General features: G+C 51.6%; 6 protein-coding genes across 6 annotated transcripts; 2 read left to right on the top strand and 4 right to left on the bottom strand.

Moving 5' to 3' along the window:
* Nucleotides 1-515: 515 nt before the first annotated feature.
* On the top strand, nt 516-4,402 carry LRP88_12512 (uncharacterized protein; the record flags this gene model as incomplete). Its single annotated transcript, XM_083248905.1, has 11 exons — nt 516-1,413; nt 1,465-2,213; nt 2,262-2,276; nt 2,337-2,471; nt 2,521-2,682; nt 2,736-3,261; nt 3,319-3,533; nt 3,584-3,919; nt 3,997-4,107; nt 4,158-4,266; nt 4,314-4,402. 11 exons carry the CDS (start codon nt 516-518, stop codon nt 4,400-4,402), a joined length of 3,345 nt encoding a protein of 1,114 aa, XP_083095360.1.
* A 214-nt stretch (nt 4,403-4,616) lies between these two features.
* Nucleotides 4,617-6,140, bottom strand: LRP88_12511 (uncharacterized protein; the record flags this gene model as incomplete). Its single annotated transcript, XM_083248904.1, has 1 exon — nt 4,617-6,140. One exon carries the CDS (start codon nt 6,138-6,140, stop codon nt 4,617-4,619), a length of 1,524 nt encoding a protein of 507 aa, XP_083095359.1.
* A 2,634-nt stretch (nt 6,141-8,774) lies between these two features.
* LRP88_12510 (GMC family oxidoreductase) lies at nt 8,775-10,511 on the bottom strand (the record flags this gene model as incomplete). The annotated part of the gene is made up of 1 exon (XM_083248903.1): nt 8,775-10,511. The coding sequence occupies one exon, from the start codon at nt 10,509-10,511 to the stop codon at nt 8,775-8,777; it is 1,737 nt and encodes a 578-aa protein (XP_083095358.1).
* Nucleotides 10,512-11,437: 926 nt separating this feature from the next.
* On the top strand, nt 11,438-13,419 carry LRP88_12509 (catalase; the record flags this gene model as incomplete). The annotated part of the gene is made up of 10 exons (XM_083248902.1): nt 11,438-11,465; nt 11,517-11,646; nt 11,772-11,982; nt 12,030-12,122; nt 12,175-12,182; nt 12,235-12,358; nt 12,412-12,699; nt 12,749-12,833; nt 12,884-13,310; nt 13,365-13,419. The coding sequence occupies 10 exons, from the start codon at nt 11,438-11,440 to the stop codon at nt 13,417-13,419; spliced, it is 1,449 nt and encodes a 482-aa protein (XP_083095357.1).
* A 315-nt stretch (nt 13,420-13,734) lies between these two features.
* On the bottom strand, nt 13,735-15,858 carry LRP88_12508 (transcription factor domain-containing protein; the record flags this gene model as incomplete). The annotated part of the gene is made up of 5 exons (XM_083248901.1): nt 13,735-13,753; nt 14,268-14,858; nt 14,909-15,030; nt 15,086-15,372; nt 15,426-15,858. The coding sequence occupies 5 exons, from the start codon at nt 15,856-15,858 to the stop codon at nt 13,735-13,737; spliced, it is 1,452 nt and encodes a 483-aa protein (XP_083095356.1).
* Nucleotides 15,859-18,616: 2,758 nt separating this feature from the next.
* Nucleotides 18,617-20,464, bottom strand: LRP88_12507 (uncharacterized protein; the record flags this gene model as incomplete). The annotated part of the gene is made up of 3 exons (XM_083248900.1): nt 18,617-19,560; nt 19,724-19,916; nt 20,207-20,464. 3 exons carry the CDS (start codon nt 20,462-20,464, stop codon nt 18,617-18,619), a joined length of 1,395 nt encoding a protein of 464 aa, XP_083095355.1.
* Nucleotides 20,465-22,383: the final 1,919 nt, after the last annotated feature.

The raw sequence follows: 22,383 nt of genomic DNA, 5'->3' as shown, positions 1-22,383 counted from the left end.
ACAATAAGCACAAGATGAGGTGGTGACATGCCATCGAGACTGTTCAACTTTGTTTTCAGCCTGAAAGTTCCCCGTGGCCGACAGAGCTGCTTCTAACTAGGCCATCCACAAGACCTAGGCACAGTAGGTTTGTTGCATCAACTAAGGAAGGACGTTTGGCTTCGGTAAACATGATCCAAAGGGGCCAACTCTGCGAGCCTGGTTGCGAAATCCGCAGGCTAAGCGCCGAAGCTTCTAATGCTACCCACCGTTGGGCTTACCACACACACTCCAAAAGTGCAGTGGGATTCAGCTGAAAGCCACCCTGGGTGAGAAACATGAGGTCCTGGCTGTCACAGTTACCGCTGATTGGTGCATTCAAGGGCAGAACCAACAAGGGCACGCCAGCCGCGATGTGACTCGTCAGCAGCCTGGTCAACGAGATTATAAGGATCCTCCCCCGGACCTGTGTCCTTGAGCTCTTTTCTCTATACGAAAAATCACCTTGAAGTGTCTCCGAGGTGCAAGCAGAGGTCATGGGCTTACTTTCGCCTCTGTTGACGGGCTCTCGCGCCCTGTCTTTTCTGAATGAAGAGCCCCCGACCTCAGACAGCCAAGACCCAGCCCCGTCAAAGCTCAAGGTGAAGCTCCGCTCGTGGATGTGGCTGGCAGCCACCCAGTGTCAAGATGGCGCCATCCAGAGCATCCTCCAACGTCTCGACGACACTTCTGAAGACCCTGTTCCGGTGATACTCGAGAGGGAAGTAATGCCGACAACAGGGAAAACTTTCTCGGATGATCCTGAGGCAGGCCCCAAGTCCAATCGCTTAGTGGATCTTGGAAAGGAGATTGACGCGACACTTGGACCGGAGGGAGAAGGCATAGACGACGATATCGAGGTCTTGCGGAAAGCGGCAGCAAACACTTATCGACACTTGACTCCTCACGAGAGAGTCGGGCCTCTGTCAGATGTCGAAGGCCGATGCTCTATTCTGTTCATCGCAATATGCCGAGGTCACGACAATGATGCAGAGTATCTCCTCAGAAACCACAAGATCGACTTGACATTCCAATCCTCCAAAAACAAACGAACAGCTCTCTTCCAAGCTGTGGCTCAGAAGAAAGCCAACCTCGTATCACGGATCCTCCAACATCCCTTCATGGCGCCATCGCACTACATCAACCTTGGAGACTCGAAAATGTTCACGGTGTTGCATCAGATTTCGGGGATGGCGAGCGAGCCTGTTGAAGACGGCGTTATGCTAAAAATTCTTGATGCGATACTTCAGTACGGACCAAACGTCGACGCTCTGAATGACAGTCTACAGACGCCACTACATCAACTAATTGTGCAAGACATTGGCAAAGAGTCAAAGCGATGCCTCGAACGACTTCTTGACGCAGATGCCGAGTTCAATACCCAAGATAACGACGGTACGCTCACATTGCTATGTTGCATTGTTGAACCTATTCTAACAAGTACAGGAAACTCTCCGTTGCATGATGCATGCAGGAAGCGGAATCACACAGTCATCCAGATGCTCCTCGAGCGAGGAGCAGAGCTGGACTGCCTCAATGACAACGAAGAGACACCCCGAGAGCTGTTTAAGCGAGGCGGCCTAGGAGAAGAGGACAAAAAGTTCTTTGCCGAGAATCTTTCATTTCTTCAAAAGGCGCCCTTGAGACGCAAGACCGCCGGGAATGTGCCTCAAAAGCCAGCCGAATACTCTGAGGATATCAGAAGAATTTGCGACAACTTTCCAGTCTACTTCAGATACCAATGGGCGGGACTCAAGCCCAAACCTGACGGAAGCACCTCGATGTCTTGGACTCCCACTGGGATCAAGGTGTCTCACGTTCTGTACCGCAAGAAGAGTGACAGTAAGCGATTGGAAGATGACTCTTCTCAAGAGGAGTCAGAAAGAGAGAGCACCAACGACGGATCTTCCGCCGAGGAGCCAGCAGATGGAGGCACATCCTTTCTTGCGGATTGCGAGGCCAATTTTGCATCAGAGGTCTGGGAGCGGTTAGTGAAGGAAGATGCGGATATCAGCATCGAGAAGATTCCAGAGTCACCACAAGAAGAAGGTGGCAAGTCCAAAGGCGAGATTCGACAAGAGAAGGGAATGGAAGGCAGAAGGGAGGACAGCATCCGGGTTGAACTGACAGAAGGTCAGTTCAAGCAGAATGTCAGGGACAGTTCTTGGAGATGGATCAACTTCAACTCAAACAACGTAAGTTTATTTGACCTTGGAGAACAGTACAGCGCTAACATGCGGTAGATGACTTGGATCAAGGTAGACTCATCCAACTCATATGATCATCCCGTCTTTATGATGCTGATTTACTCATGCTAGGACTTTCTCATCACCAACATCAGGACCTCAGATGGTGCCGAAGTTGATGCTCAAGCCTGGCAATTTTTCGAGAGCAACATCAGAGTTCGAGAGACTAACGACCTCTGTTCTCGGGTCAGGAAGCCACATGCTCGGGTAAGAGACACAATGTTCAGTCCCGTAGCTTGACTTACCTGTTGTGCAGGTCGCCGAGAAGCCAAGTCCCAAAGTGAATCGGCCTGCAGGGGAGGAAAAGACGCCAGCAAAGTCGGAGAAGACTACCAAACCACCACTTGGACCTGAAAAGAGGATATCATGGGCAAATGCAGAATGCTTCATCAAGCCCAGTAGCATGGTATCGCTGGTGGTAGGTCGAAACCGCCGCCTAGCACTCAACGAGAATTACTAATCTGTTTACAGATACCATTTCTGGATATCGAGACTCTTCACGACCCAGAAACAGAGACAGACAAGGGTGAGATCCTCCGCAAGAGATATGAACAGCTCGAGCGGACATACTCCCCATTCACTGGAATGCTTGGAGCGCAACGACCGCAGACACTAGACCAGACAGCCAACCACGTTGAGCAAAGAGACAACACGCTGCGCACCAAAGACCAGCAAGTCGTATACCGATGGTTGAAAGACCGCATCGACAAGACGAATCAGAGATCTAGAAAGGAAGTCCAAGTGGAAGAGATACCCAAATGGGCTTTTATCAAGTGGTTGTGGTCCCGGATGCAGAGAAAGGGGAAGACGAAAGTCCGCACGACTCTGGAAAAGGCAAAGAAGCCAGCAACCCTGGCATTCCTACCAGCCGATAATGGACATGTCGAGAGGCGCAACAAGAGAAGGGCAAACAAAGACAAGGCTAAGAAGATCCAACAGGATCTCTCTCTGAGCTGGTTGATGGTTCGTCAGCTCTGGCTTTGGAAGTTGGATGACAGTAAGTTCTTGCCATCACGTTCCATTTCAGTGTCTCAATGCTCATACTGATAAACAGACACAATCATTACTGCGATACCAGCCCGCAAGAATGAGACAATGGCGGATGACCTATTTGAGACGATCCGCCAAGGCAACTTGGATACTCTTCGGACACCAAGCGACCTGATCAAGAGAATTGTCTTCGAAGCAGTGACATTGGTCAATGAGTTCAAGTGGGCTGGACTTGGCGAGCATGTCCTCGACATTTTTGAGGGCCAGATCGGCTACGAGGTACTATTCTTGTCACCACGAACACAGCTCTGCTGACTTGGGCTACACAGACAGACGAGGAGGCCAAGTTCTTCAAGAACTTCACAACAAGCGACTGGAGTCCCAGCGAAGTAAACACCATCATCCGTCAAGCCGCCGACTCCACCTGGCGAGTCAAGGACATCCGAGACGAGCTCCGTCTCTTGCGACAACTTTTTGAGACACAACTCAAAGTCGTCAAGGATGTGGCAGAAATCCTCTGGCCTTCTAGACTCCCAGGGCAGCCAACTCTCACGAAAGATACACGAAAGGTCTTGAGGGAGAGCTTTGTGCATGATACTGGTCTTGAGACGTTGATTCAGAGGACGCAGCGGATGGACAGAGATGCATCTACGACGCTTGAAGGAGTAAGTTGCTTGGCCCCTCGGTAGCTTATATGCCTTAGTATTTTGTTTCTTTGGCTGATGCTAACAACCTTTTCCAGCTGAGCAACATCATCCAGGCAATGCAAGCCCAAGCATCCCTGAAAGAAGCCGAGGCTGCACGATTCATGAACTTTATCATCCTGCCATTCACCATCGTCACAGTCATCTTTGTACGTTTAGCGTCCCCCAAACCCTGTTTATCAGTGGTCTGACGGTCTAGACTCCTCTCTCATTCTTGACCAGTCTTTTTGCTATCAACACAAGCGGGTTCCCTCACAATGAGGAGGGAGAGTTGAGGCTGACTTCTGGATGGCTTAGCTGGAGAATGGGTAAGTATTCTTCATGTTTAGTGCATCATCTACTAACATTTGTCTAGTTGTCGGCGAGATTAGCACACTCATTCCACTGGGCTTGTTGGTATTGGTGATCTACTACCACCAGACAGAGAAGAAGAAGTCCAAGTGACGAACCACTGATGTACACTGCAGCATAATTTGGAGTAATGGAAGGCCTTCATCAATCTTGTCTCGCTTCGGGGGTACGCTACTTGTTATTGACAAAGTGATAAACACTTGCTTCAACGCGATCTGCAAAACATGCATTCCTCGTTAGCTACCACTCCCGCAATCTTGAACGAGGGACAGTAAGGAAAATCACGCTCATGATTCAATCCATCCTCCTAAGCATCGATACTCAAGCCCCAGTACACCACCTCCTTACAACGATCCAAATACTGCTGTACCTCATCTGCCGTATGCCACGCATCATTATAGGCAGCACTCAAACACAATTCACCACGAGAAGTGCCCAGGAACAGTCCCAGTCCATTTCCAAGCTCCTCACCAGTCACCCAAGGGTCTCGAGTGCTGAAAACCCCAGTCTTTGGAGCAACGATGGCATCGGTGCGGCCCATGCTTGAGATGGACACGGACGGGTGAGCATTGGGAGGAGGCACGGGAAGAGGTCGAGGAGAAGAGGGAAGGGTTGGCGTGCCCAAAGTCCACAGGGTGGGCGTGAGGACGTAGTGCTCCTTATCTTCCTTGACAGTGTGGTAAAAGCCTTTCATGTTCTCCAGAACAGAGAGGAACTCCTCCCGGCGCTGCGTAGGGTCGGTCTTGGTACCGGCCGCAGGCAAGTCCATGTCAACAATTAGGCTGTGACCCGAGACGGAGTGATATACGGATGCCGAGTGAACAGCGGTGTTGTATGGCTCAGTACATTTGTCTCGCTCATTGCGCAAAATGTAGTTGATGTATCGGACACGCTTTGTCTCTGGGGGAGGCTCTTGGACGTCCCGCATGACCATGGCAGCAGCAGCGTGGAACACGTGTGTCGGAGTAGCTCCGACAGCCTTACAAGCCGTGATGAGACGCTTCGTCTCCTCTTGGGAGAGGGTGAGAGCCAGGCGCTGATGACGACCAGGCAGAAGAGGTCCACTGTTGAACGGAAGAGCGAGATGTTCAACGCTAGGATCAGAGGCAACAGCTGCTTTTTGAGCGGTGATCTCCTCAATCCTCTTCTTCTGGGCCTCTGTCAGTTCAGGGGGAACTTGAGCAGCCAGTCGATACGAAGGACTGAGATTCGCGCTCTCAGCGCCATCAAAGACAGGAATCTCAAAAGAGTCACCCTTCTCGAAAGCCTCAGCAGCGCGAGTGATAAAGTTGTTGAGCATCATCAGCGTTCCGATTCCGTCAATGATATCGTGAGGCGAGCGAAAGACGAGATCGCGTCGAACAGTTGAAGTCCCGTCAGCAGGAAGGTCCAGGACAAACATGGTTGGGACCTTGGGAGCGGGAGGATCGGAATTGGCCCACTCGTTGCCAGTTTGACCGGTCGAGACGTGGACAAGAGTCTTTTCAAGCCAAGCATCTTTGTCCGCTTCATCTTCAAACTGACAATAGGTCTTTGTCCATTCGCCCGTTTCGACATTCTCGGTGACCTTGGCAGCGAGAGTGGGGTGAGCATATCTCAGAGCAAGCCAAGCCTTTCTCAAGGCCTTGTCAACGGCCACTTCAGCCTGCTCTTGAGAAGTACCCTCAGGGATCTTTATGGACAGAGAAACATGGCCGGTCATGCCAAAGAACATTCGGCCACTAGCTTCGTAGAGAACCACCATGGTGGCGTAGAACTTCTCGATCTCATCGATGGAGCGGCTCCACACTCCAGGACTAACCTGGCGCCAAGCGAGGTTCGTAGATGTCATATTTGCAACAAAGAGCAATTTCAGTTCTTTCAGCAAAGATGGAAATGAGGAGAAAAGGACAAAAAGGACTCAAGTGCGGTCTGTCGACAATATAAGAGAATCATCTGGTGTATCCGAGGCATCAATGGTTGGACCAGAGATCCGATATTCCCCCGCCCGTCGGATCGTCGGTCCGCGACTCCGGTTCATCAGTGAACAAACTCACTACTTCCTGAATAGGAAATAATAGTTTAAGCTGTGTCATAGAATCTCAAAGAGGAATTAATCAGTGGCTGCCAAGTAATGGGGTCATGGGGGTCAAGGAAGTTGAGTTGAGAGTACAATGGCGGGTGAGTATATATTGAGCCGGTGATGGCCTCCAAAAGCCAAGACTGACGCTACCTCGCATCTGTCTTTGGCCTTATTATCCTTGAGTCATACAGGCCCATCCTATATTAAAGACTCGTCCAGGCAAAATGAAGGTCTAGGCTCATACTATCCCAGGAATCCCCATTGCGTCCAAAGGCGCTTGCTTCCCCTTCAAAACGACGCTCGCAGGCCAACTCACAAGATCCTCCCACTGAGAACCTCGAACCTTTTCGATGATAGCTTCCATCAATGGCTGCGCCCAGTCCTCAAAGAACCAATATCTAGACTCTCCCCAAGACAATAACGTGTCGTAATATGCTAGGGTCACTAGAGCCAGCGGATGTCCTGAGCCCGCCAACTCGAGAAAGTCACGCGAGACCATCATGGGCCACATGAACTGGACACGCATCTCTGGCGGGCACGATACGGTTGGACGATTGATTGTACCTTCAAGGCACTCGGCAAAAGACTGAAGGGTCGTGATCAATATGAGTTTCGCTTTCGGGTCCAGAACGTCCGACTCTGCCCGGAGCTTGAGTTCGGGTACACGAGTCAAGAGCCCCTGGAACAATTCGCTTGGCGGAAGAGGACAAATAGACCGGCTGAAGAAGTCCTTGAGTGGCCCATTGAGGATACTTTTTCCTTCCGAGGACATCAGGAGAGCACTGATACCGTTGACGAGAGAGAACATCTCAACCAGCGCCTGAATCGGCATCAAGCACCCATGTGCCTGATAGTCCTCGCAACTAGGAAAAGCGGCAAATTTGTTGATAACGATGAATATCGCGGCAGCGTATAGTGCATGGCAGTTTGCCGACGTTATTGGCCCCGACAGGACTTGTCTGATGCCCCTCACAGCCAGATCGTGGTGCTTAGAGGCCAGCAGAACATAAGACTGCCTCTTTTCAGGATGAAGATAAGCCAGATGATATGCGGAGAGAGATAAAATCTCTCGCAGAAAGTATGGATGAGAGAGAGCCTCGCGAGGCATGTCGTGCAGAAACGTTGACACGACTTGGTCTGAGAAGCACAGCGTTTTATACGTGACAGTTGAGTAATGAAACATAAGCTCAACATTGGCAACCCAACAATCTGCATCTTCCCGAGGACTTTCAAACAAAGACCCGGAGAGCAAGGAAGAAAAGTTGAAGCCAGAATAGCCATTATTGGGTGGATGGAGAGATCGGTCGGGTATGTGAAAACCTTCATGCTCGCCATCGGGAGATGCAAGGCTGCATGGGGCCTTGTGTCTCACGCAAGCAGAGCATGGAACTTCCTCGTCGCACTATAGCCAGTCAGATGATTCTCTAGTCCAGCCTTGCAGGTCAACTCACCTTGACCCGTCTCTTCTTGCATCTCGTGCAGCCATTTCGGGACTTCTTGTATCCCGCACGAGTGGACCTAGCTTGTTGCATATTGGCGTCGACAAATCGCAACTCAAGAAAGAATGATTCAACTGGCACGAAAAGCGTGAATGTGGTGACAGCAGAGCTCGGTCTCGTACCGAAGCTCGTTTTAAAGGGAGACAATCAGCTTATCAAGGTCCAGGCGTTGATGAACCCGAGCAATGCGAACGCGAACGCGAGCTGGAGGTCTCAGCAACCAATCATCAGCCAAGGTCCCCTGTCTCGATCCGGGGCTTCCGGCTGCCAAGGATCGCTAGCGTCAGATCCTACCGTTCCTGGTGTTGATCTCTCGAAGCTGCGTCGAAGCGAACTGAGAAATCAATGGCTGCATAGCATGAGGGTTGGTCAGTGGTAGTATGTGTGAAACCGTTAGTTACCGTTAGTTAACCCCTAGATTCCCGTGGATAGCCCAAGACAGGGATAGTCCAGAAAATACCGATGAGTTGGAGGGAAAGCATGTTAAGCCATCTTAGGTATAGGGTAGGCTACACAGAGAAGAGCCAGAAGCTCGTGAGAGCTTCACCCTCATCATCTTCGTCGCGGTATGGAGAGGAAGCTAGGGCGTTTAGAGCTCTTTTCCGGAGATAATATCCCTTACTATTAGATATGTTTTTGCCCTTATCATTTTCTTGTTTTGGGATTCGCAGAGAGTGCTCAAAATCGGCGGCGCAAAACCAGGAAGACAAAGCTCACGTCTCTCCGGTCGGTGTGTAGGTGTGGAGGAGTTCTTGTACGCAAACGCACCGGAAGGTCTCAACGCCGGATTTCTAGATCCTGTTCAGTCGGACTTGAGAACTTCAATATATTTTAATTATAGATATTTCTGCTATGGAAGCTTACTGAGCTGATCCCAGGAGCACAATACGTTCATCGGTGGAACCTAGTACAGATCCTTGTGCTCGGCCTTGATCAGGTCCGCACCCTTTTCACCCACCATGTACACCGAGTTCTGAATTCGGCAATCCGGAATAACAGGCATGACAGACGCGTCAATGACACGAAGCTTTGAGATGCCATGCACCTTAAGCTTCGGGTCCACGACGCCCTGATCAATGTTCTTGGAGAGACGCGCAGTTCCGCAAGGATGGAAGGCAGTCTGGCAACGGTCCAGGACAGCACGGTGCATCTCCTCGTCGTTGTCAAGAGGCATCTCCCAAGGGTACTCGGCCAAAACGATGTCCTTGAAACCTTTGCCCTTTGTCAAGACATCGTAGCTGAACCGGATACCCTCCCTCATGCCGATGATGTCGAGGTCGTCGGCGAAGAAGTTGAGGTTGATGTTGGGTTGAACGAGGGGATCAGCAGAGTTGAGCGTCACTTCACCAGGATCCGAGACTGGACGGACGAGATCGACGACGACGCTCAGATAGCAGCCACTCTTGGGGGTTGGGTAGTGCCACTGGAAGGCGCTGCCGAACATGGCGACAAAGTCAAGTTCGAAATGGGGCTGGCCTTCAGGGCAGAAGGGGTCCTTTCCGCCGTTGTTGGCCTTGCGCTCCCTGTATTGCGCATCCTTCTCGAAATAGCTGTCAATTCTGGGGAAGCCCACCATCTCGAGAAGACCCGATCCCATGGGCCCGGCGTGGCCCTTGCTGAAGGCGGACAAGGCGCCGTCATGCTTGGGTCCCGCGCGAAGCAGGTGGTCGTCCATACCATAGCCATCCTTGACCTTGAGCACGAAAGGAACGCCGGGGTGGTCAAGCAAGTTCTGACCGACGTGTCGAGAATCGACGAGTGTGGTAATACCATGCTTGGAAAGCTCATTCTTGGGACCGATGCCGCTGAGCATAAGAAGCTTAGGGCTCTCAAAGACACCCTGCGAGAGGATGACCTCGCGGGTGGCGTAGAAGCTCAGCTCGGCACCAGACGAGTCAATGACAGTAACGCCCTTGCACTCACGGCTCGCTTGGTCAATGATGAGCTTCTTGGAGTGGACCTCGGGGAGGATAGTAATGTTGGGCTTGTTCTTGACGAACAAGAAACTTCCAGAGCGCTGACCCTTATAAATGGTGTCCACGCAGTGGGTGAGGCCAATCATCTCACCATCGTAGATGTTCTCAGTCAGAGTACCACCACGGTCCTTCCAGGCCTCAGTGAGGAGGTCACGGAAGGGCTGGAGATCGTCCAGAAGCTCCGCATGAGATATGGGAAGGGGTCCTCCCTTGCCAAGCTTCTGGAGATCCTTGGAATAGAGGCCAAGATCATCATGGTAGGTGGCACTCTTGCGAAGGTATGGAACGAGAGGATCCCAAGTCCATTCCTTGCCGCCGTACTCCTCCCACCGGTCGAAGGTAGGTTTGCAACCAGGCACCCAGGTGAAGTAGTTTAGCGATGAACTTCCACCGAGAGCCTTGCCGCGAGTGTTGGGCTTCTCGATACGCTCATAGTCGTCGCGTTTGACCATGGTAGTCTTGTAAGCCCAGTCGTGCTTGCTACCACGAAGACCCATGGCAGCTGAGGGCGTAGTGATCTCGTGGACATCTTGCGGGTTACCGATGCCGGCTTCGACGACGAGGATGCTCACGTTGGGGTTCTCGGCAAGGCGGCCGGCGACGACGTTGCCGGCTGTGCCGCCTCCGACGACGACAAAGTCAAAGTGAGAGCCGTTCTTGACCATGATTAATGATGAATGTTTGAGAGTTGTTTGTGCTGTATTGGTTGATCTGATAATGGAAGGTCAATTGAGGAGAGGTCCTCCGCCCGTCTTTTATCTTGCTTCTCGAGCTCTGGAGCTCTCTAGCTCTGGAGCTCTCAACCCTTCACTTCACATACCTATCTCAGCCACTCCATCAACATGAAATCAACCCTCCACGTAACTGCCGTTGCAAGAATGCGGGGTGGATAGCTTCGAGAAGAGTAATTGGGTAGATAGTCCTTCCCAAACCAGTGGTCCATGTTTACATTCTCCAACCATCTTGAAGCTCGCTTACATGTGCGGTAGTAATTTGTGTTCAGCTCGACGTAGAGTTTCATCATGATGCCGTCTCAGCTCCTCAATTGACGCATAGTCTGAACTCAAGCCAAGTTTCTGTTTGTTTGTTATCTCGGCATCGGCAAGACGTATGGCCCGTAGCGGGGAGCCTGATAACCGCCCCCGCCTTTGACTGGCTGTTTATCTACAACCCGGCGATGCCGAATGAGGGCCCGTCTTTTGATTGGCATTCATCGGCCTTCGACCTGCCGACGCCCGAGCTTGGCTCCTTTGGGTAGTACTACACCACGAATTAACATCCTGGTAGGAGAGACATGATCGTCTTTGCCCTCATGCCGTCTTCCCGCCCTTGCTGCCAGCACATCAGCAACGTCTTGCCTGACATGCCGCCATTCCGTCTTGATCGAAAGCATCAGTTACGTCACTTCTACCATTTCCGGCAGAGGACAACTGTTGTAGGCACTTTCGGGGAATGAATCAGATGGAGTTGATTAGTTATAAAGATGTCGGCAGCTGTCATGTTAAGAAGCTTCATTCCAAGCTCCAGCTTTAGCTTGAATTCAACCCCCCTTTCCAATCTCCACCAAAAGCTACCTTAAACGTTCACCAACATGGCCCCAGTCTACACCCTGGCCGAAGGTAAGCCCCCGAGTCTCAGGGCCGTAAGAAAAGCAACTCAGCATTCTGCAGGGTGCCCCCAGCCTAGCAACGCAACCAGTGTCCAGTTGCGGAATGGCTCCGGCGGAGGGCTCGTCCTGCTTCAGGACACACAGCTGCTCGAGACCTTGGCACATTTTGCTCGCGAGCGAATTCCTGAACGGTAGGCATCTCGACAAATATGATTTACCATTCTATCTCTAACCAACTCTCTATCTAGTGTCGTTCACGCGAAAGCAGCAGGGTATGCCCCTTATACTCTCTCGAAAATCCTTCTGACATAATCAGCGCATACGGCGAACTCGAAGTTACAGATGACTGCTCCGACCTCACCTCGGCCAACTTCCTCAGCGCTGTTGGCAAGAAGACCAAGTGTCTTCTTCGCATCTCGACTGTCGGGCCTGAGCGAGGATCCGCTGATACAGTTCGCGATGTACACGGCTGGGCGATGAAGCTCTACACCGACGATGGCAATCTTGATTTTGTATTCAACAACACGGTACGCGATCTTTTCCACAAAAAAAGATTCGGGGTTGACGTAGAAAGCCTGTGTTTTTCATTAGGGATCCTGTCAAGTTTCCGTCTCTGAACCGGTCTCACAAGCGACATCCCAAGACGAACATGCCGGATGCTGATATGGTATGTCCTGATTTGGATCAGTGATTCTTGCTCGATACTGACATGGCATTAGTTCTGGGAGTATGCTAGGATGATGTACCCCGAACACTAGGCACAGCTGACATTCTACTAGTTTTCACGTTGGCAATCCTGAAGGCATCCACGAGCTCATGCATCTGTTTAGCGACCGCGGCACCCCAGCTTCCCTCCGTACTATGAATGCCTACAGCGGCCACACTTACAAGTTGACCAAGGATGTCCGTCTCCCTGATCTTTCTCTTCCATACTCACCTAACGCGTGTTGCTCCAGGATGGTTCTTTCAGCTACATCAAGATGCACATCAAGAGCCAGCTTGGCGTCAAGAACCTCGATCGAAAGACCGCTACGAAAATCGCAGGCGAAAACCCCGACCATCTCGTACACGACCTATTCGAAGCGATCGAGAAGAAGGACTACCCGAAGTGGGACGTGTTTGTGCAAGTCATGAGCCCCGAGCAGGCCGAGAACTACAAATGGAACATCTTCGACATGACCAAGGTCTGGCCACACGGGGACTTTCCTCTTCGCAAGATTGCCCAGTTGACTTTGAACGAAAACGTGAGTTTCGACGCCAGTTGGGCTCAAACATCAATGCTGACTTGTATAGCCGAGCAACTACTTTACCGATATTGAGCAAGCTGCCTTCTCGCCTTCGACCATGGTTCCAGGATGGGCGCCATCTGCTGACCCTGGTGAGTTCTATCGACAGCCATCACTTGACAAATTCGCTGACATAGCCCAGTCCTCCAAGCTCGCATGTTCTCGTACCCCGACGCCGCACGTTACCGACTTGGAACAAACTACCAAATGCTCCCAACCAACGCTGCAAAGTCTCCAGTCTACTGCCCATTCCAACGAGACGGCTTCATGAACTTTGGAACCAACTACGGCGACGACCCAAACTACATCGGTTCCATGCTCAAGCCTACCACATTCAGGACGACAGCCGCCGGGGGCACGGTTTCGCCTACCTTTACCAACCACGAGAAATGGGTTGGAGAGGTTTCCAACTTTACCACCACTGTCGGGCCTGAAGACTTTGAGCAGGCAACTGGACTCTGGAAGGTTCTGGGAAGGGATAAGGGGCATCAGGAGAGATTCATTGACAATGTTGCCGACAATATCGCAAACGTCAAGAATGACAAGCTGCGGAGCATGGTTTATGGCAAGTCGAGACCACACGTTCTAATCATGATATTCTCGCTAATTGATTTTACCTGCAGATCTCTTTTCACGGGTCGACTCGGATCTGGGTGCGCGCATCCGCGAGGCAGTTGAGCTCATCAGGTCCAGAGCTTAGCTCCGTATCGATGCGGTCCATTCATAGACGCGATGAAGAATGAAAACACAAGGCTAGAATCGAATGGTGAAGGCTTTCATGATACAGAGATGGGATATGGAGTAGGCGGTTGCGGATATCGAAATGCAAGACAGCGTTGAAGGGGGTTGATATTCTACAACACAAGGTTCGGACAGGGGTTATTGTGCCAAAGCATTTCACGCAGACGCTTTTAATCTTGAATTGTGAGAATTCAGTCGTACTCTCACAGTCTTGTTCTTGCCCATGACTTCTCCAAAGCACTGGGTCCAATATTAAAAGACCACAATAGCACTGACTGTCAAGAGTCAGTCTCGAAGCCCAGGAGGCTGTGGCACACCGTCGGTCCGACTCGCTCTGTTTTCTCCGTGATGCTATTGGCTGTGTAGTCCTTCCGCAACAGGACATAGTCAAGCCATCATCGTCACTCTGATTGTGGGCGCGGAACCCCTCTCGCCAATCAAGTATCAACGGCGACACTTTGGGGGGCCAAATGCGAGACTAAGAAATGAGGCAACGCATCTGCGAGTTGTGACAAGGTGATGAGGCCAGCTGAACTCGACGCCTCGATACGCATCCCCGTCACCGCTTTATCTTGGCTTGTCCCAGAGGTCGACTCACAATGAAACCCCAAGCCATCGAGGCACCTCGCGTAACAGCTAGTGCAGATTGAGTGTGTCCAACTTTTTATTATTGAGGGGGTATTTGAGATAATAATGAATCCGGCGTCCACTCCTCGTCGAATGCATCAAATCCGTTGCTTTCAGTGCGACAAAGAATATTCAGCAAGCATCGTTCAACTCCATACCGCACACTGCCCGTCATGGAAGCCATTACCCCCGTCATGTTCCGGATATACTCCATGTTGAGCCCTGTTCTTGCACTCGCGTCAAAAGTGGAGAACAGGGCCGTGTAGAGATTGTCGATAGATCCTTGCCACTGGGGTCTTGATGAAGCGAGGAACATGTTCAAGTACGAGACCAACTGAGTGTCGTAAGATCTGTGACCAGACAGGTCTGTAGCAGCACTGAAGTTAGAGGTCGACTGCTGCAGCAGAATACAAATAAAGAACAGGCACGCCAGCCTCGTAAACTCGGACTTGGTGCAGGCATCCTGTCGCACCGAGCCGGCTTCGTTTTGTTTCAGGTGCAACTTTAGCAGACCCAGTGCCTCCTTGATGGCGGGGAACAGGCTTGCCCCGTGAGCGTAAATATCTGGCGAATTAACTCTAAAGGTTCCTACATCCTGGACAAATGACAGCAGCCATAAGCAACGGATGCGGTGAAGATTGACCGTGTCGCCCAGGATGGGATGCAAGTGGGCGTCCAGATGTTGGCTGGAGAGCTCCTCGATCTGATTGGAGCAGTCAAACCACGACGGCTTGGACATGAGCGATACCCTTACAAGTGTCAGTTATTATGAGAAACGAGGATTGACTGGTGATGTTACAGGAATGTCGTGAGCCCGAGCCGCCAGTTGCTCTGAAGTGCTTCTATCCCACCACGAGCTTTGATCAAGTTTGAGAGGCCATTATAGTGTACATGCCATTCAGCCTCGGTTCCCCAATATCTCTGTCAAAGAATATATCAGTATTCAAGTAGGAATCATTCCTCATTCCTGTCGTACCTCATAAGTCAGCAGGCGCAAGACGGCGGCCAGCACATCATCACTTAAAGCACGCTCCGGATCATCCATCCAAACCTGTACAATCCGCACCGCTTCAGCCTTGAACTTTAGCGCTTCCTTTGATTGGCGAAGACCCTGCATTCGAGCTAGATGGGCAGCTGAGTGGGCCATGATGGCATTGAAGGATGCCGCGTTGGACAGGTCAAGCGGACACCAGACATCGCGCATCGGGTTGAAGGCCTGGCTGTGCACGTCGTCAAACATCATGGTCGCATACGTGCTCAACCCTATAGATTGTATCAGATTAGATCCAAGAACGGCGCTGTTTCACATCGCTCACAGTGATGGAGAAGCTTGTGATGCTGGCTCGTGAGCTCCACTGGAAACTGATCAAAGGGGTCCAGTCGAGCTGATCCTAGCGCGAGATTCATCCCAGACATTGCCTGGCCAGGCACTCCGTTCATCATTGAGTCCATGTCATTCCCAAACATGATAGGATCAAACATTCCTCCACCGGCTAAAACGGTGCTATCCGGGTTTGTGTCGGTCGTCTCGGTCGAGGGCTGCGAGTCGGTCGCCTCGCTCGTTGAAGGTGTCGGTAGCAACACATGTTGTGGTCGGTTTTCTCGTTGCCTCTTGGCGAGATCTTTCTTGTGTCTGCGCTGCCTCCAATGCTCTCGCATGGCATGGCTTCGGGCGCCATGCTGATGAGGCGCGACAAAGGCATATTCTTTCTGCGGAGGGCTAGGCTTCTGGGTGTTTGGCGGTGTCATTGCCCTAAAAGGCCTCGTGGGTTGTGAAGTGAAGATGGATGAGGACTCTTAAACGGCGGGCGACAGTGTTAATATAGGCTTGTTAAAGAGAAGTATGGAGGGTGGCTGTCTTATCTTATGTAATTAAGGGAAAGCTTAAAGTTAGGGGTGCTTCGTCAAGGACCTACACTAATGAGGATGCGGGGCTAGCCGTTTTCTATGATAAAGGAAAAGCCCTAAGCTAGCTTTTAACGTTATAGAACGAAAAAAAAAAACGACAAGCAGATGGGAGCTTCATTGTCGTGGCGAAAGACTTCAACACGCAATCCGCGTGCTCTACGATGTCAACGCAGCGCCAGGCTACAAACATCAGTGCCGTCACATTGAACTTGTCGTGAGGATGCGCTCGAGTAAAGTCCCCAGCTTTTCGTACAGCGTAGGAGGCATGTCATGTTTCTGGAAATGAAGTCCCCGGGCTGGCTTGCGCGAAACAGGAATCCGTCGCCTTACAGCAGGCGGACCGTCCAAGTTCAGTCCATTGCGCATGCCGGTAGTTCAAGCTCATCTAGATCGGGCCATCTACCGTTGGGAACTCTTGAATGGCGGGCCAGGTTGGCACGTGCGACAGTCACCAAAGTGTGGCGGCCTCGGCATGACTGAGCTGGGAGAAGCTGAGCCTGTTGGCCATTGATGTCGCCCCTTCGAAACCACCATGCCGGTTCTTGTCGATGCTTCAAAGCAGAAATATTGCTTTGAAGTTTGATGGAATAGTAGACAATGGCATTCGAGCCCACAACGTCCCCAGCTTTGTCACGGAACTGCAGTACACTCAAGTTGTAATCATGCGAGCCTCAATAACATCCCCTTGAATATCTTCCACTGGGGCGGGTGGCCCTGTCAGCTTCCAAGGATGCCGCCAGCCAGTCGGGGTTTTGTGGGGAGCGTCTCCTCGATGTGTTCCCACTTTGGGAGGGTCGCGAAGGGGCCAGAATCAGGGGCGAGACGTTTTCGTCCCCTCATCCCCGTTCCCTGCATACTTCTCCGCGTAGCTTGGAGACGCCATCGAGACGCCATCGACCGAGCCTGATTCTCCGAACATTGGAAGACTTCTAACATTGTGGCAGAGGCCAGGTCGGGATTGAAGGCAGGCAGTAACTGTGGCAGCAGAGGTAAGGAGAGTCGAGCCAGTGACAGGCGCCTGGCTAGCGGGAGGGGGCGTTTACCACAAGAGGGTTGTTATTGCCTTCAATGACGAGTCCGCGAGAGACCGTCAGCCATAACAGCAAAGGATACAGCTATAATACATGACGGCATCAAAACCCAATACCGTTTCACAAGAGGGTTGTCGGGGGTCCCGGGCCCTTCGTTGTGGCCTTGGGAGGGCATCTCAGCAAGCTAAGAGGGATCAAGTTCAGTCTAAAGCTAAGCGATGGCCACCTCAATGCGCAGCAGCATCACCTCAGCAGGAGAGCGGGCAGTGAGTGGTTGTTCGAGCTACTGAAGCAGCCCTAGGACATGCTCTTCGATCTCGCCAACATCCCGGCTGTCTCTCAGGTTGGTGACAGCAGCCTGGAGGATGATAAGATCCTTGGCCTTCGCCTCTCCGTCTGAAGGTGGGGTAGGGGCCGCCGACATGGGCGTCGGAGATCGGTAGTTGTCGTAATCCATGCGGTAGGGATTCTCACCAGGAGGACACGTAGGTTGATGAAAATGAAGATACTTACCAATATCCTGCTCCAAGCATGATACTAAAAATACGACAAAAGATTTAAAGTTTTATCATAAACTTTGAGAGTATTACATCTTTTTATGATTATTATTTTATAATTTTCGTGCGAGAAACGTCCCTTCCTGACGCCCGACTAGATAATGGGGTTCTGCAGTGGGCCAAATTTACCGCCGAGAAAGGGGACATTGGGCAAGGACTTGGTCACTATAAGAATGAAGGTATAGCTCCGCTGAGGCACTCTCCGTCAATCAAACCAGTAGCAATAGTACAATTGCGTATCTCAAAATAGCAGAACTAGGTAGGTAGGAAGTTATGACAAAGGGACTACCATAACCATAACCTTCATGGTGACTCCTAACACCAGGCGAACCAGATTTCTTTTGTCTATAAATCCAATCATTTACTCGTCCTTTTTTCCCAGCACGCCGTCTCTCGTGGAGCACGGAAACACGCGGAGATCGTATAAGCCGAGGACCAATGCCCCCTCGCTTATCCCGGCAGCAAACCATTGAGAGAGCGGCAGAGCTCATTGCTTTCCGTGCCACAGACCACCCCCTCGCATCTCATATCACTAACCATGACGCGCGACTCGCACACGCCTTACAAGACTTTGACGCGTCGCCTGCATCCCCTCTCTACCCATACCCGGTAGAGTGGACAGAAAACATTCCATCCATCCACAATAGCCATCTCTAGGTGGGCCATCAAGGCCCATAAACCTGCAATATGTATGGGCTTCACAGGTCGGACATCCCAGTCCGGCGCAATCCTCCCAGGTATGAAAGAGATCAATGCGCTTTCTTATACTCTCCTTCGAGCCCCTCAATAAAAGACTCAATCAAGCCCAGCCCAGCCGCCCTCTCGAAATGTCGCAAAGATCAAGCCCCATCGTCATGCCTTGCTCAAAGCCCTTCACGCTCGTCCCACTCTGGAAGCTTCCAGACGGTACCCAAATCCCATTTGCCGGACATAACTCTCAAGAATGGCAATATCCCCTATCACGAAGAGCAAAACTAGCCCGTTCTGCTATAGTTCAAGGAAGGGCTTCAGCTATGCAAGGGCTCTGCCAGCCAAATCGTGCGCCTTTGCATCGCGCTCGGCCTCGGCTGCAGGTGTGAGACCCGGGGCCGTGCGAGTGGCCTTGACCACATGTCCAGCCATGAGTCGACGAAAGGTCTGGTCGATACGCATGTAGAGATCTTTGCCCACGGCTGCAGCCGCTTCTCTGGGTTGGCTGTCTCCTGTCCACCACTTCTCGTCGGATTGTGGACCAGCATCAACTCCAATCAGGCGGCACATAAACTGGGCTACCCACTTGGTGACTCTGGGCTCCACGAGAAGGACCTCAATATCGTCAGAAGCGGCTCGCGCGGGTTCCGCCAATGTTTCCCAGTCGCCTTCGCAATTAGCCTTAGCGTTATTCAACTCCTCCAGAATACCAAGAGCGTCCAGTAGACCAGTAGCAGCAGCAGCCATGGCCTCCAGTCCTTCCAAGGCCCTTCCCCAAGCTACGTGACATAGCTTGGGCCTTTGCATAAGGCGAGCGATGATGCCTTGCACCACAAGGTCGGGCACGACAGGATCCTGTATGACAATGAGCCGGTTTGCTGGGTTCCTTAATGCGCGCATGAGGATGTTGGAAATGGCGCTTGGGGGTATGAGATGGGCTTCGTTCTCCAACGGCATGCATTCATAGTAGTAAGACCCACCATCACCAACGTGCAGTTCAGCTTTGTCCCAGACGCAAATATACACCAGCCATTCTCTCCGGCGCCGCATCTTCTGGACCCAGGTCTCCAGCTTGTGTGGGAAAACAAAATGCTGTAAAGGGAGCGTGAGCTCGAGATCTGAACGCAAGGCCCAAGGTCTCAGGGACAAAGAGTCTGTGTCAAGACCAGGGACGAACTCAAATGTCCAGATGGTCCCAGAGAAAAAGTCTGGACCAAACTGCGATGTGGCATTTGGCCCAGGGACATACTGGAGTCCACCAAGCGCTTAAGCTTCATCTCCACAGAGCACTTGCGTTTCATCCATTATGGAATGAATTGGGTTGAAGCTCAGCTTGGCAATGGTGGTTGGGAGAGCTATGATACGCTTGTTGGCTTAGTGGCGATACAAGGATGGAAGGCCAACAGCCGCGATGCTCGGTATGCCGACATGGGCGTTCTGTGTAGGCGACAGCGGCGCACCCAGTGACACCATCGGGGTGGGCCATTAATATCCTTCTCATCATGAATGGGAAATAGTCTACCCGGAACGTGGCTGGCGGCTCGGGAAGAAGTGTTGTGGGCTTCAGAACCAGGGCCCAGATGTCGGATTCGTTCTCAGCTCCAAGATCTGAGAGGTGCATCTGGTGAATAAGTCTGAGGGGATGAATGTATTAGAGGCATTTCACCTCGTTCCTGTTCGCTAACCATATTTTGTAGGATAAGAGCGAAAGAAAGAACATTCATGGGAACATTTCAAAGAGCAGACAAAAGAACCGTGTATGCTTGGACGATGTGTCACTGTTGGGCTTCTGGTGTTGAAAAGAGTCTTATCTAAAGATTTAAAAATTATGCAATAAGTATTCTCTTAATACAAGCCTTAAATACATACTAAAAGAGGATAATCCTTAGACCATGTTTTTTTTTTCAGTACCTGGTATTGATCATACAATCTCTTGGCCAGAACGTGTGTCAACGTCATATTTGAGTCTTCCTCCGAATCGGGGATCATGGTGCCCTTAGGCAGAGGCGAGAAGACATCGTCTTGGTCTTCCTGGGAGTCTGGGATTACGTTATCCCTATCTAAAAGGAGCCTGGGAGCGGCATCTTCGGAAGTCGTGGGCTCCCACTCCATCTCTACCTCCGACGAGGAAGGTGCCTGCGAGCCAGGGGGCGAAAAGGTGATGACCATTGTAGGCCGAAGATCGGGACGCGGGGGGCGGGACGTCAGGGGGGAGACGAGAGGCCTCTCGGGGCCATCTTGCGGCCCCAATCCTACATCGAATATGTTAGTATCATGCGGATAACGAAAGAATACGCCTTGAATTGATGAGACTTACAAGATGCGCTCGATTGCTGTAGTACTTCCTCGCGGCAACCTTGTCGGTGTGGCTCCAGATGCCGCCACACTTCATCCCGGGGATGAGACAGTTTTAGACCACCTTCAACTCCGAAAAGAGGATGCTCCAATTCAGTTCCGAGTTGCGGCGGAGATGGGACACAACGGTACCCAAGTTCTCCTCCCTAGCGAGCTCACAGAGGAGCTCCAGCCTGTCCTCGGCATCGTTCTCGTTGGCAGAGACTGAACGCAAGTCACTCTGCAGTACTCGATACGTCTCAGGACTTCTGGAGTCCTACCGGGCGTCTCACGGCGAAGCGAAAAAGGCCCAGAAGGCACTCCGACAAGGGATTGATTCACGATCGGCAAGGGGGGAGGAGTCGCGGGAGAAGGAGCCGGGGGAGAGGGCGGCGATGAATAGGGCGGCGGCGGTGGTGGAGTGGGTGGTGGAGAGGGCGGCTTGGGAGGTTGAGGGCATTCCCAATCCGAAAACGGAAAGGGGACCGCGGCACCGGTGGTATCGATGAAGGTTTGCGACATTGTATATCAAATTGGGAGGGTGCCGCCAAATGATTCAATGCCCTGATAAGATGAGGGATGAAGGAGAAGATGCATTCGTGAAGACATTTTGCGTCGACGAAAATTTCAGGTGATGGGTAGGCACCTGGTTCGGGAAGGAGCGACCGCCCTTACTCAGCCCCAACACCAGCAGCCATGGATTCTTCTTTGGATTAGGTAATCTACCCCTACTGGTCTTCGGTGACTTTGAGTAATAGCCGATGTCTTGCAGTGAGAGGATTTTGCGTCGAATGGCGAGAATCGAGTAACCCTTCTTCAGAGAACGGCATCTCCTTTCATAAAGGCCGAGTTTCGGGAACAGCTTCAGAAATCAAGTTTCTGGCGTACCATTAGTGTCTAATCTAACCTCAAATCAGCTCCAAGGCGACACCTTGCTCACGGATGACAGAGCAAGAGCCAGGCTCCTGGCTCAGGATGCAGTTGGTCGCTGTCATCGTCACCAAGAGCAGACGAACAGGCACAACTGCCCGTCTGACCTCCTCCGTGCTTGGATAGCTCCCAGCTGGCATCAGCTCTCTCGAGGCAGCCTAGCCTCGGGCATAAACATTCATCTTATTCATCACAATCCTCAACTCTGCACAGTCAGTGACGGTGAACCGGGGGATGATATGCGCCCGGCGTGGGTGGCGGGATAAAGGGAGTGTCGGTGCGGGGGTAGCTTCTCGGGGGTGGAAAAGTCCTTTTGGAGTCACAGGCTGAGCTTGTATCAGTTCCCATGGGCACGGTGCCTTTTTCAACCGCCTCGGCTATCTCATTGTTCATCCCCTCCCAGGAGAGCAAGCCGGTCTCGGGTGAAAAGTCGAGACATACTTGGGGAGTGCGGCACGAGTGAAGACATGAATGAAACGCCAGAACGGCAGAAATCCTTCGGTATCACTTATCATAGAAGTAGGCAAGTATAGATATAAAATATACTAATAAAATATAAAACTTTAGACCATGTTGTCATCTACTGGTCGGCAAACTAAAGAAGACTTCTGACACTTTAGCTGGTATTACGCCTCATACACTTTGTGAGACCCTTTGCAGCTCAAATATCTCACCTGGTGCTCTCTTTGAAGCCTAATTCAGGTAAAGAGTTCTTATTGACTAATGATTGCGAGAAACATGGGTTGGTCACTCAGCAAGTATGTCTTTTCGCTTGCTGGGTCAGTCAACGTTCAAGGCCTGTCTTGGCGCTGCTGCACGACCCG

Source organism: Fusarium phalaenopsidis (assembly GCF_050370095.1).
Source record: "Fusarium phalaenopsidis strain FUZ10S chromosome Unknown contig_32318, whole genome shotgun sequence".
NCBI classification, from domain to species: domain Eukaryota; kingdom Fungi; phylum Ascomycota; class Sordariomycetes; order Hypocreales; family Nectriaceae; genus Fusarium; species Fusarium phalaenopsidis.
The sequence above is the reverse complement of the archived record's forward strand: the minus strand, read 5'-3'. Positions and strand labels throughout refer to the sequence as shown.